This window comes from Drosophila gunungcola (genome assembly GCF_025200985.1).
Source record: "Drosophila gunungcola strain Sukarami chromosome 3L unlocalized genomic scaffold, Dgunungcola_SK_2 000003F, whole genome shotgun sequence".
NCBI classification, from domain to species: Eukaryota; Metazoa; Arthropoda; class Insecta; order Diptera; family Drosophilidae; genus Drosophila; species Drosophila gunungcola.
Window position 1 is genome coordinate 5191246 of NW_026453179.1, and position 13583 is coordinate 5204828.

At 39.9% G+C, this 13583-nt stretch overlaps 2 protein-coding genes across 2 annotated transcripts; one reads left to right on the forward strand and one right to left on the reverse strand.

The window, feature by feature from the left end:
• Positions 1-6014: 6014 nt before the first annotated feature.
• On the reverse strand, positions 6015-8525 carry LOC128258691 (syntaxin-7). The gene is made up of 6 exons (XM_052990488.1): positions 8324-8525; positions 7961-8169; positions 7825-7894; positions 7117-7261; positions 6619-7041; positions 6015-6560 (listed from the first exon to the last, which is right to left on the reverse strand). The coding sequence occupies exons 2-6, from the start codon at positions 8109-8111 to the stop codon at positions 6465-6467; spliced, it is 885 nt and encodes a 294-aa protein (XP_052846448.1). The 5' UTR covers positions 8112-8169; positions 8324-8525; the 3' UTR covers positions 6015-6464.
• Positions 8526-9554: 1029 nt separating this feature from the next.
• LOC128258687 (alkaline phosphatase) lies at positions 9555-12668 on the forward strand. The gene is made up of 4 exons (XM_052990482.1): positions 9555-9751; positions 10358-10617; positions 11104-12208; positions 12336-12668. Exons 1-4 carry the CDS (start codon positions 9676-9678, stop codon positions 12464-12466), a joined length of 1572 nt encoding a protein of 523 aa, XP_052846442.1. The 5' UTR covers positions 9555-9675; the 3' UTR covers positions 12467-12668.
• Positions 12669-13583: the final 915 nt, after the last annotated feature.

Sequence of the window (13583 nt, forward strand, 5' to 3'; positions counted from 1 at the left end):
ACACGCAGGGCGGCACCCACTCCTGATTTCTTCTTTGATTTAACATATGGCCGGGATCCAATCTTCCCCACTTCCGAGTTTTTTTTGGTCTTGGCCTGGTCTGGCCTGTTCGGCCTGGCTCCCTCCAATCGATTGCACAATTTTTCGCATTGTCGCCCTTTTTGGCCAAGCAACCGGCGGCTACTTGGCCGCGCCCATTTCGTGTCCGAGCTGCGCCCACGGCTTGCATGCGAAATGCGAAATACGATATGATGTGTGATGTCGTACGCCCCCACATCCGTTCGAAATCCCGGCGGAACCCGAAACCCAGCCCCAAACCTCACCGCCCCGGCAATATTTACTCTGAAAATATTATTCGCGCATATGGACTTGAGGACGTAATCCATAATTGGTTTGACCGTTCGCCATTTCACTCAATAAGTGGAAAATGTTCCAAGTATTGTGCCGCACACAAATTCGATTAATCATACAGGGAGGGATCGGATTTTATTGCGTGATGGAAAGTCGATTGAGATTGGCGCATGCATATTAATAAAACTTATGGGTGAAATCATAAGGCATATAAACTGATTTTATATTTTCAAAAGAGCGGGTGTAGGATTTAATATATTTTAATATTATATAAAAATAGTTACTTCTTCACACTTATTTGTAATAAACAATTTGCTACCCGTAAAGATTTTTACTAATTAAGCATTGAAGTTGATTGTATATTGATTAAAATAAAATTTACAAAAATAAATTGTGTTTAATTTATAGTTTGTTTAACATAAAATGCACATACCCATATCCCAAAATACAATTTTTAAAATTCTATTTTATGTAATTTATAATTTAAAAATTTATCAAGCACATTTTTGTTAACCACAAAGTCACTAGTTTTATTTTCCACTTTATGAAAATATATAATTTGTAGATATTTTTTTTAATAATATTAAATTTTAATTAACAAATACTAACTAGCAGCATTTTGTTGATTCTTTGCCTTGCAAGTTTTTGCAATTGTTAAGCCATTTATCAATGGAAGTTCATAAATTATCCTAATCAAATTAGAACATGCCCGGCTAAAAGTCACCCATCCATATTATTGATGAAGCTCAACTAACCGCAAGTCGAATCCCTAAATCATTTGCTCTAATGCCACTCAAATAAGTCTTCCATTTGTCCCGCCCACATCCATGGCAGCCCCCCTCTTGGAATATGAATCATTCCGCCTAATGAATGTGTCTGTCACTTGCTGTCAACACGTTGCTAAGGCAAAGGCCCCCCAATCCACCGACATGGCGATACACCAATCCACCGATCCACCGACACCGATCCCATATAGTCCCCTCATAAGTCGCGTCCCTTACTCCCAAATATGAAATGGAGCAGCCAGAAGGAGGCCTCCAAATCGGCGCTGGGCTATATTTAATACAGAGTGACATTAATGTCAGGCACAATTAGTCGGGGTGGAAAACGCCAGCGGAAAAGCGAAAAGAAGGAAGAAAAACAAGACATTTTTGGAAAGAGAAACAATCAAAAAACGATAAACGAGGCAACCAGATATAATTTGACAGCCATCGGGGCCCCGAGAACTGAGCTATATGCTGGCGATGAGGCTGATCATCCGATGATGATCACTTTGTTATTGCAGCTTTCGATCCATTCGATTTGATTCATTTAATTTCTTTTTTTTGGGTTTTTTGGGTTTCTGTGATTTTTTGGTACGTGTGTGAACCCGATCAACTACGAAATTCGCCCTGGCCGTGGCCTTTTGTCTGGCTTTTGTTGCCAATTCGTAAACAAACAATTACACAACAAAGCATCGGCAAATGGCCTATGGCCCATGGGCCCACAAAAAATAGATACTCCATCCACGTCGCATTAGACACCTTCGCAAAGAATGGATCGCCACACAATGGGATGGCAGAACTCGAGCACGGTGGCATCCACATGGCCCTGGCCCTACATCTATATACATATATATCTGATATATCCCATCCATCCAGCCGTGCCCTCAATTGTCCGACCGACTTTAATCCCGGCCTGCGGCTTCAGACATCTCAATACTCCGTTACAGTTGCGATTGCGATTTTATGGATGCGCTCGAATTGATCGCCGATTCTTTTGTAGTCGTAATCCCCCGCCCGAAGGAAGGCAACCCCAGCATCCCAGCATCCCAGTCCCCGAACCTCCCTGCCAATTTATAAAAAACAGCCTCAGCGCCCCTGGCTCGGAAAATTGTTCTTTTCGCTATCTTATTGCTGTGTTGACGCTTTTTTCACACAGTTCTCGACGGGCGCGTGGTATATGTGTATAAGGCGAATCAGATAAAAGATATAGATATAGTGTTTATATTGAGCGAAGAGCAGACTAGCTAGGATTTTACAGTGATTATTGTGCGTTGTCCCTATTGATATATTATAATCATTAAAATTGAAATGGATTTTACTGGTTCAATAAAGCCTTGCTTTATAGTTTGTTCTAAGCTTTTTCGTAAGCCAACTTAAGTTTTGTACATTTTCTTATACAAAAAAATGTTGAGCTTCATAAAAAAGTCTGAAATATCAAATATTGATGATATTTTTTCCTGGACAAAGTCTTTGTTTTAATTAAAAAGGTTATAGCCATCATGAAACAGGTAATGTGTTTTACATAAATAAACTTAAACTCCTTATTTTCATATTTTTATAACTAGATTTAAAACAAGATTAAAAAATAGACAACCTTTTTTAAAGCATTTTTATCCTTATCCTACAATGTAATAGCGTCCAATATCTTCCTATTCATATTTTAGCTAATATTGATCAAAATAAAGACTACCTGCTGCTAAGAACTACTTAATAACCTTAGTGAATGTACCATAAAATCAAGTGCTTATCTTTCTTGTAAACCTAGTCCGTCAATAATTGTATTGTGAACCAATAAAAGTGTTTGATATTTGGAGTGCCCGGGATTCATACATGCCATAAACTGTATTGCCACTGTGACTTCGGTGGGGCACTTGCCACTGAGCGGCAGCAGCAGGCTCCACTGTGCTGCCACAGTGGCAACCACATAAACGGGCACCGGCGGCGTCTGCCGTTGGGGGCGGCCAAGATCAAAGACCAGCGATCGGTGCCTGCAAAACGGTTAAATCTTTTGAAATGTGCGCACTTTTTGACACCCAATTTGTTTAGAAGTGTGCGCACCAGCTGAAGAAATGAGGGGGGCTAAAAGGGGAACTTAGGGGTTAAGAGGGGCTATAAAGGGGAGGCCTTCTCAAGCAGTTCATAAAATATCAGCTACACAGAGAAAACAGTTTGCAACCTGCTTTTTATATCTCCAAATTAATATGAACCTGGGATTTGCACATTAACAACAGGTTGTAATCATATATGAAATTTCTTAATATTCTGAGAAAAGTAAACAAAAAAGTTTATATATAAAAATCAACTTTTAAAAAAAATTTAAATACGAAGTAAAGATTAATTTAAACAGTTATGAAAATAACAATGAAATATAAACATTAAATACATTATGCATACCTTTTTATGAAATGATTTTTAAAATTAAGTTAATATGGATATTTTTTTGACATTTTGACACATTATCTTAAAAGAAGTTTTTCTGTCTGTAGAGAGGGGAATCGGGATGAAGGAGAACCGCAGGGTGAAAAAGAGAGGCAGCATCACATCAGTGGCAACTTATTCTGCGAAATTCATTAATAAAACTGTCGAAAGTGTTGGCCATCAAGTGCCTTAACCCCTTCCCACCCCCTCAACAGGTAAAAACGGAACAATCAAAAGAAACTTTTGATTTGGCATTTTTGTTTTTAATAAAAATTCAAAAGATTTACACCTTCTCTAGGCAAGTAATTCCACTTAAAGTTCTGTAAAGCAAAAGAAATGGGGGGAAAAAGACGTGCGCGTGGGCACTACGTCTTCATTCATAAAAACGCTTAATTAAGAACTTTTCCAAATAAAAAGGCGAGACTCGGGCAAATGGGATAATAATAAGTTTATTGATTTGGGAAATGCCACAAACCGGATGTTTATCCACTACCCACAACATCAAGATCAGCGCTATAGAAGGGAACTGATCGTAAGCAACGTGTGAAATGTGTAGGGATTATTAGGGTTTAGAAGCCGGAAGATAACCGCTTGCCATTTCGCAGTTTCCCCCCCGCTTTTCAAAATTTTCCCAGGACCAAGAGAATTCGAAAATCCTGGCTAGCAAGTTGGTAAGTCAATCGTCAATCCACCGCTTACCAAGTTACGGAATTTCCCCTGGCCATCATTCTGGGCCAAAGTCAAAACATGCGGTTTGTGTTTGCGCATTAAGTTGGGAAAATCACCCAGACGGAGGCTGGATTTATTTGGGCAAAATGACTTTGCAAATGAGATTCGTCTGCAGCCTGACCACCGAAGATGTCAATATTGTCATGGGCCGGGGATGGCATTCAGGCCTATGCAAACAGCAGCCTTTTGGCCAAGACTACCTGCTGCGACCGGGTCGCCTTGTAGGTGTGCATAGTTTCTGTTAATTTCCAACACCTCCGCCACTCGACTCGAGTTTCCCGAGCGCACAACGTGACCCACGGCCCAGGGGCTGGATTTGGACTCGGATTTGGACTCGGATTTGTCCACTGGGCCGGGGCCAACCTGCCAAGTGCCGCATGTAGCCATAATCGATGTGATTAGGCCGTGCCGTGTGCTTCGATCGGGGCCTAACCCCTAACTTGGCCCCCATGGACGAGTAATCAATAATTCCCAACAGGCTGGCCGGGCAGCTCGGTGACGTATTTGGACAGCCACTGACAGCCAAGCAGGCCCAAAAGAAACAACCAGCAAATGGCTGTGAATTCCCAAGGCTGAATCCCAGATACTCTGCATACTCGAATTATTATTGCCTCAATATTGAAAATAAAAGAGTCATATTATGAAAGTCTTAAAAAATTTGTAAAATTTGTTTACTATTGAAGAAGTAAGACCCTTTTTATTTATCAGTTAAAAAAATAAAGTAAGTAAATTCTTATCTTTAGTTATTATTATTTTAGCATAAAATCTTTAAAGAAAACCATATTTTTCAAATTTATAAAAAAAATAGGAGTAGTTATTTGTGACATTTATTTTTAAAAGACTTCTGTGATATTATTTTCTTTTTAAACAGCTATAATTTTGCTCTTATCCACAAAGTATATTTGACAAATTTGGAAAGTAAGTAATAATGTTTGCAAGTTGCATAAAAACCAGTCAAATTGGAAAACAAAATAAATAAAATTCAATTATGAACGGTCCATGTTTAATACTATAAATACCTATATCATTTGTAAATAATACGATCCACAATTCAATTTAGCTTTAATGATTGTCTCAATATACCCTGAATATGCAAGGGCAAAGAATCGAATCGTCTTGGGCCAGAAATAACTGAATGACTCGGCGGGAAATGATTGTTGGCCAGCCCCAGGGCGAGTTAGAGAAGGAAATGAGCTGCACTTAAATGCATGCGAGAAAACCACTCGATGCCAACAAGTGGATAAGAAGCCACCACGACACCATCAGCACACAAATGGAGCCCAAACGAACTATCAATGTCAGTGAATTGGCAAAAAAAATTTAAACTCAATTTGTATGCAGGCCAGCAGAGCTGGAATCTGAAATCTGAAAGATGGAAGTTGGAAGATGGAGTCCGGCCACGAGGAAACCCTTTAGCTGGGGCTGACACACCTCAACGATGCGGCAGTGAAGTGGGTCCACCGCATCCAGATCTGCCGGGGCATTAATGTGCGAGAGGTGAACACCCAGCCGGAGTGGTATTGGGATCGCTATGGGAGGCGGGGGTCCAGCTCCTAAGCCGCTAAAGCATGCGTAACAATGGCCAACACGAAATCTTAATGATCGCCAAGCCAAGGAGGAGTCGATGACCAGGCACAATTTCGAAGGCCCAAAAGAGCTGGCGAGTTCCATTCCATTCATTGATTCATTCAGGTCGGGCCCTAAATGAAGAGCTCCAAGTGTTTTCAACGCACGCAGGATCGCTGCCAGATATCGGTTTTCATGTTTATTATTTCATTTTTCGTACATGTGTGTATGCCATTGTATATGCCTTCCTCTACCTCTTAACTCTAAATACAATACAAAGCGCTGGCGAATGAGTTTCGGAACATAATTAGAGTTTTGCAGCCAACAGTTGTTAATCAATAATCAATATACAAGGTGCGTAATAATAAAAGTAGTACATGTAAAATATAAGATAGTTTTAAAGCGAATATAACATATGCAAGTGCTGGTGAATACTCCTTGATACGCTCTCTTTGCCAACAAGTTTCTCGATTTCTAGCCAATATTGGAAGTTGGTTTAAGGATTAAAGCCACAAATGCGCCTAAAGGTCCAAAGTGGGGAATTACGGGGGGTTAGGGGCCTGCATGCGGCAACTCTTGTCTTTTCAAAACAATTTACTAGTTTGGTATTGAATGATTCGGAGTGGCCAGATGGCTCTAGTTCTTGAACTGAAAGACAAGTATCAAGATGATGGTTAACAGCACGGCGCTTAGGATGCCCACAAGGATCAGCTTCTTCTTGCGCACTTTGTTCTGGAAAATTCGTTTTGCTATTTAAAGGACTTCTTTGTGAGATTATCAGTGGACTCACCCTGTAAGAGCTCGCCTTGCGCAGATTCTCCGTGCCCTGTGAGACGAAAATGCTTGTCTGCTCCACCTGCGACTCAATGGAGTCGACCGTCAGTCCCTGCTCGTAGACCAGGGCGCCCAGCTTCTTGTAGATCTCGTTCACGCCCACAATATTGCTCTCCAGCTCTCGAATGACCTGCTCCTGCTCCTCGAGCGCCTGCAGGTCCGCCTGCTCCTGAATCTGAGTTTGCTGCTGCTGTTGCTGCTGGTTTGATTTGCGATTAAAGAAGTTGTCCTCGAAGAAGGAGTTGTTATCCTGCTGGCTGGCGCTGCTGTTGGAGCTGCCGGTGCGCGAGGAGCCGGGAGGACGGGCAATGTTGTAGCTATCACCCCGCGCCTGCCGCAGCGCCGTCTTCTCTATGTCCGCCGTCTTGCGCTGGACAGCCTAAAAATACCAATCGATAAGCATTGGGGCGTGACTCACAAAGCCATTTGTTTATCTGCGAGAACAAAAACAAACCTGGAAGGCGGTCAGTGCCGCCGTGAACTCATCGACCAGTCTATCCCGCTGGATCTTCAGGTGGCGCTCCTTGCACTTGTCCACCTCGTTGATTTGATTGTTTGTGTCGGTCACCAGCTGGTTGGTGTAGGTCATTATCTGGTGGCTGTTTGGGAAAGGGATTGTTATGTTAAGCATATTCTATAAATACATTTGATGGGTGAATCAAACAGGGCTGTTCGGGTTTATACTTTTAAGGTCAATGATTAAATTTGATTTACAACTATGTAGCTCACTTCTTAAACAAATAGATACCTTTGAACCTAGTCAATCTGTTGTAGCTTATATAATTATTGCAAAACTAAGAACAATTCAAAAGATTTGACAAAGTTTCTTAAAAGTTTTAATATAACTGACCTATATAACTATATTTACTAAGCAATATTTTATCTGTTGCTGGTAAATTGACTTCAATTTAATAATGATCCAGATAGTGAATAAATGTTTAATTGAATTTAAGAAAAGAGTTGCTCAAAATGGACCTAATTTAAAACTGTCAAAAGGAATACTCAAAAACACTACTAGGCACTTTTTTAACAATAGAATAGAGAACAAATTCAATAACTGAAAATGTATAACCCTTTTCTCTGGCATATGGTAAAATAACAATTTGTAGATTTTGTAATGGAAATATTGCTAATTCCGAAAGCTAGACAAATAATATCTTACAGTTGCTTCTTAAGCTCCGGGGAATCCTGGGGCGTGTTCAATTGGTTGACCATGCGCTGCATGGTGGACACTGCGAAAACATGGATAAGCAGATTAGTCATAGGCGAAAGTTTTGCAGGCAAAGACAGACACTCACCATTTTGCTGTACCTTCTGGATGCTTGTGGCTATGATCTGGGCCAATCTTTGGAAATCTATTTCACTGAGGCCACCTCCTCCTCCTCCTCCGCCACCGCCTCCTCCTCCGCCCCCACCATTCAGGCCATTCTCCATATGCTGCAAGTCCATGCTTTCGTAGGCAGACACTTTGGTGACCTTTCGCGTTCTCGGTGGCACTGAGTTATTCCTGGAAAAGAAGGCAATTCAATTAGCTGGCCCACTTATATCACATTCACTTTTTATGCGTCTCAGTCAGGTTCTATTCTATTGGTTTGTTTGTTTGTTTGTCGAGATGTTCGTCTTGTGATTGTGAATCCCTTTGTTTGCTGCCCACCACCCACCTTTGTGGTTGCCCTTGCTGCCCGTTTGTTGACCTCCGATGATTGCCTTGACCTTAGCACATCTCTTTTATACTTTGTACGCCTTGCGCTCGCTGCTATTTGTTGATTTCAATTCGTTGGACGCTTGCAAAACTGCAATTTTAGTTAGTTTTTTACAACAATTGGAACGGAACTGCCAACTGGTGGAATTCAGCTTTAGCTTTAGCACATAAAACTGCCATAACGCAATCATGGGTTTCGGTGATTTTTTAACACTTATTACTTGCGTTTCGCAACACTAAAACTTATATCGATATAAAGCGCGTGATTTAAAGAAACTAATATTCTATAAACAGTTTACAATGTAATAATATGTTATTAATTAATAAATTATAAAAAAAACTTACAAGTTTTTATGTTTGTTGGGAAAGCTTAAGATTGTTTCATGCTATAAAAAAATTTCAAGAAATTTTGGATAAGACCTTTTATAATTTTGTTAGATTGGTTTTTTATTGTTTGAACTTTGAAAAAAAATCTCATGTTGGTTGATATGAGCCCAGATTCTTAAGCATAGAGTAAGAAATGGTGCCTCTATATAATTCTTACTCTATGTCTTAAGGTACCCAAAATGAATAAATTGGTTTCAGTTTTCCCAAGTTATCAATAACATTTATTTAATTTTGTATAGGATTTTTATTAAACCGGTTTTGCAAAATAATTAATTATAAAAGATTATTTTTCGTCAAAGTGTCAAAAAATGCATTAAAAAACTTCGTCTTCAAATTATACTAACAGTATTCCTTACTAACAAACCAGTCTATTTCAAAATTGAAGCCTGGTAGACAATTAAACCTGTTTATAAAAAACAAAAGCATCTTACTTTCGCCATCACCTGGTGTATATTTCAATTAAAACCTATATTAATCGGTAAAAATCAATATGTGAAAGATCATCATCAGTGCCCGGTGCTTGAAGCTCATTAGGGGTTAACGAACTTTTAAATATTTAAATAAATTAGGTGCATCCACTAATTATCTTTTACCGGGCTAAAAGATTTTATTAATATGCGAGCAAACCTGATTTATAAAAACGATCTCGCTTGTGCACCTAATTTAAATAAGGGCATTAGTGCAGGCCGTTTTAATTCGAGTCCCAGCTGAAAAGTTAATCTAGAAGCTTTCTAAGGCAGGGGCGGGGTATTTAAATTTATTGTCTCGGCGCTTTGATAATATGTCTCGTAGTTAGAGGCCCTGTTTTTCGGCGCTCGTATAAATAAGCCTTCAGTTCCCAAAAGTGGCTTAGTCGATCCGTAGAGCTCGTGACGCTTCCCTCGCTCCGATCAGTCGAAAGTTAGTTCATCAAAATTCCGTACTATGCGTGCACTCCGGTTCTGGCTAGCTTTGGCCCTCCAACTCACGGCGTGTAGCAGCCAGTATAAATATGGGCCAGGTGCGTGACGCCAAGATCGAGATCAAGATCGGGCCCGAAAAAAAAAGAGTGAGAGTGCGGCCGAAAGTAAACACATAACATATGCAGAATTGATTAATCAAGTGCTAAACGGAATACAAAAAGGCGTCAGCGAAATACATTTTATTAAATATTTGACACCCCACTAACAGAGATGTCAAGCACCAAGTTCAAAAACGGGATAAATAACCTAAAGAAAAAAAAATTGAGTCCTTTTAATTGCTTAACTATACCGCAAATAAATACTATAGCACAAAGGTTTAATTGAATAACGAATCTATTTCAAATTTATTGGCTTAAACTTCAATTTAAGTTACTTTCTAATGAAAATAATTTCCCTTTTAAATATTTTTTTCGAAAGTGAAGTTCAAAACAATGCCTATTGTAGTTTTTTTTTGGAAATCGACAGATGTGCACGGAATTGATGAGCTCTTGAGGTTGTACTTGAAATCATTTACATATCAGCCAAAAAGAATAATACAATTAATTGTTATACTGTGTACTTTGTAGTAAATGAATATGGAAAGCTAAAATATCCGAAAAGTGGTTTGCTAAATTTCGTGATTGGTTAATTGAATTGAATTTTAGAGAATTCCTGGAACCTGCACTCCACCTCTGAGCTGAAGAACAAGGAGTTTTGGTTCCACGATGCCCAACGCGTCCTCTACGAGAAGCTGTCCACACCGCCCAATCAGTACAAGGCCAAGAACGTGATCTTCTTCCTGGGTGATGGAATGTCCGTGCCCACTGTGACCGCCGGAAGGATCTACGATGGACAGCTGCGCGGGGTGGTGGGCGAACGGAATGAACTGGAATTCGAGAAGTTCAACTATGTGGGTCTCTCAAAGGTGGGTAATTTGATAAAACAAATGTTTTGCTCAACAACAAGTATAAAACCACCCCTTCGTAAATTATCAATAATAATTATTTTTATTTGCTCTACTGAAAATTAAATTTATACAAAAACCAGTAATAAATCAATTCAAATTCTCTCCTGGTATTAATTTTAAGTAATTGTTCAAACAACGGTTTTATATTCAGGTTTGAATGGTTTATCTGTGGTTTTGATAGCATTGTCAACTTACGTAACCGCTAATACTTGAAATGAAAAGGTGCGTTATAAGCAAATTCTTGGAGTTGTACTTGAATCATTTATATTTCTTTCAATTTAAAATTTTTCATATTGCTATACAAGTTTCATGTGAATATTAACATGAAATATCTACTGTCGGCTAACACAAAATCATGCGTTAAACTTATTTATTGCTTATTAATTTTGGAAACCTGTGAAAGAATGTGCTAAAACTATAAGTAAATGTTTACTTTAATTTCAGACCTATTGCGTCAACAAGCAGGTGGCAGACTCTGCCTGCACCTCCTCGGCCTATTTGTCCGGGATCAAGGCCAACTACCTTACCATCGGAGTGACCGCCGATGTGGAGTTGAACGACTGCAAGGCCTCCCGGCTGCCACAGAATCGACTGTCCTCCATCGCAGCGTGGGCACTTAGGGGAAGGAAATCCGCTGGATTGGTGACCACGACGCGGGTGACTCACGCCAGTCCGGCGGGAGTTTATGCCCATACCTCCAACCGCGACTTCGAGAGCGACTACGATGTCACCAAACTGGGCCAGAGTCCGGGCAATTGTCCGGATATTGCCCGGCAACTGATAGACGGAGAGGTGGGCAAGCGGTTACGGGTGGTGATGGGTGGTGGGACCAAAAAGTTCCTGCCCAACACAGCCACCGATGCGTACGGAAATCAAGGTCAGCGGTTGGATGGAAGGGACCTCATCGAAGAGTGGCAACAGACCAAACCCGGAAACGCCAGGGTGGTGTTCAACCGCACGGATCTCCTGAACACCGATGCCCAGAGCACCGACTTTCTGCTCGGTCTTTTCAACGCCTCCCATCTGGCTTACCACCTGGACGACAGTGTGGACACTCCCACTCTGCCCGAGATGACGGAGGCAGCTATTAATGTGCTCGCCCGGGATCCCAATGGCTATTTCCTGTTCGTCGAAGGCGGTCGGATCGATCATGCCCACCACGAGACCAAGGCGAAGAAGGCTCTGGATGAAACCGTCCAGTTTTCGGAGGCTGTGCGAAAGGCACGACAGCTCACGAATCCCTGGGACACTCTGATCGTGGTGAGTGCGGATCACGGCCACACGGTCACGATCAGCGGATACCCGGATGTGAATAACAGCATCGTGGGCCTCAACTCGGAGCTGAGCAATGTGGACCAGCTGCCCTACACGGCCATCTCGTATGCCAATGGCCCCGGCTACGAGAGATTCTACACGTCTACGGATGGACAAGTGGAGCGCGTGGATCTGCGGACCCTGGACTTCTCAAATCGGGATGCCATCTATCCGCACGGGGTGCCCATGGCGGAGGAAACCCATGGCGGTGGCGATGTGGCCGTCTATGCTCATGGTGAGTAACTTGAGGAATTAGCAAAACCACTAAAATAATTAATTGTAATTAAAGATAAGCTTTTCAAAATACTACAATATTACAATATTTTTAAATGTCTAACACTTATGTAACATATATTTTTTAGGTCCGTGGTCACACCTCTTCACTGGAGTTTACGAGCAAAGCACTTTGCCGCACCTAATGGGCTTCGCGTCATGTCTGGGCCCTGGAATTACATATTGCGATCTGCAGCCCAAGGCGGTGTACAATCCATAATAAATTATTCTAAAATAGACAAAAAAAATTATAATAAAAATTAAAATATATTAAAAATTAAAAAAAAAACTAGTTTTAATTAAATAAGTATTGATGAAAGCTTCCAGAGATCAAACCTTGATTTTCCGGAGCAGATGGACTACCTGATTCACAAAAATGACTCTCAACGTTTTTTGTATGGCAGCATTATTTTCTAAAGTGTAAATAAAGTTTTTCACCTGATTTGCCATTTTTATATTTTATCTAAAGTTCTGCTTTACTAATTTCAGTCATCGATAGCTACTTTACTAAATATAAACCATTCTTTAACATTCCCATACATTGTATAAGGTTTCCTAATAATGAATAAATTGCTAAAACTGAAGTTCAGACAACATAAATTAATTCTCATAAAATAAAAGCTTGAAAACCGAAAATAATTTTTTCACTTTATCTTGAAGATGGAACATTCAAAAATCTAACAAGCTTTTAACTTCAACAAAAATGTAACTTCTCTGCTTTTTAATATTTTTAAAAAATTCTTTTAAACATAGCAATGGTTTAAAATTTCAGAATTACGCTCTCTCAGACATAGGAACGATGAATGATTGAGCTTAAAATTGTTATAGCTTCAATGATTTTAAGCATACACGCATATGTAAGTACAAGTATGTAAATCGAAATTAATATGTTTTAAAGAATAATCTTGGCGATAGCTGCAAAGGATCGGCTTGCCGATGCTTGCATCAGTTCTTGGATATATGTACTATTTTTATTACAAAATTTACAATATTCTAACCAACTAAATTTTATAATAAATTCTTGTCCAAACACAGCAAAACTAACGAGAAATAACTCATAAAACGTTTTCAATTCATTATAACAAATTGTTCCTTATGGCTTAAGAAATCGGATAGCAGATTGTGGGATCCCCCTTTTTGATTCTTAGTTAAATGGTTTCGGTGTCTTAGTTAATACTATACTATCTATCAAATAAATCGCTCTGCTAGACCATAAATGTAATCCCCATAAAAATATAAAACCCTTTCCGGGAAAAAATGTAGTGGTAAATTACAGTAAGTACGAAAAAGTGGAATGATAATATATAACAACAAGATAAACTTAAATGTGAATAAAC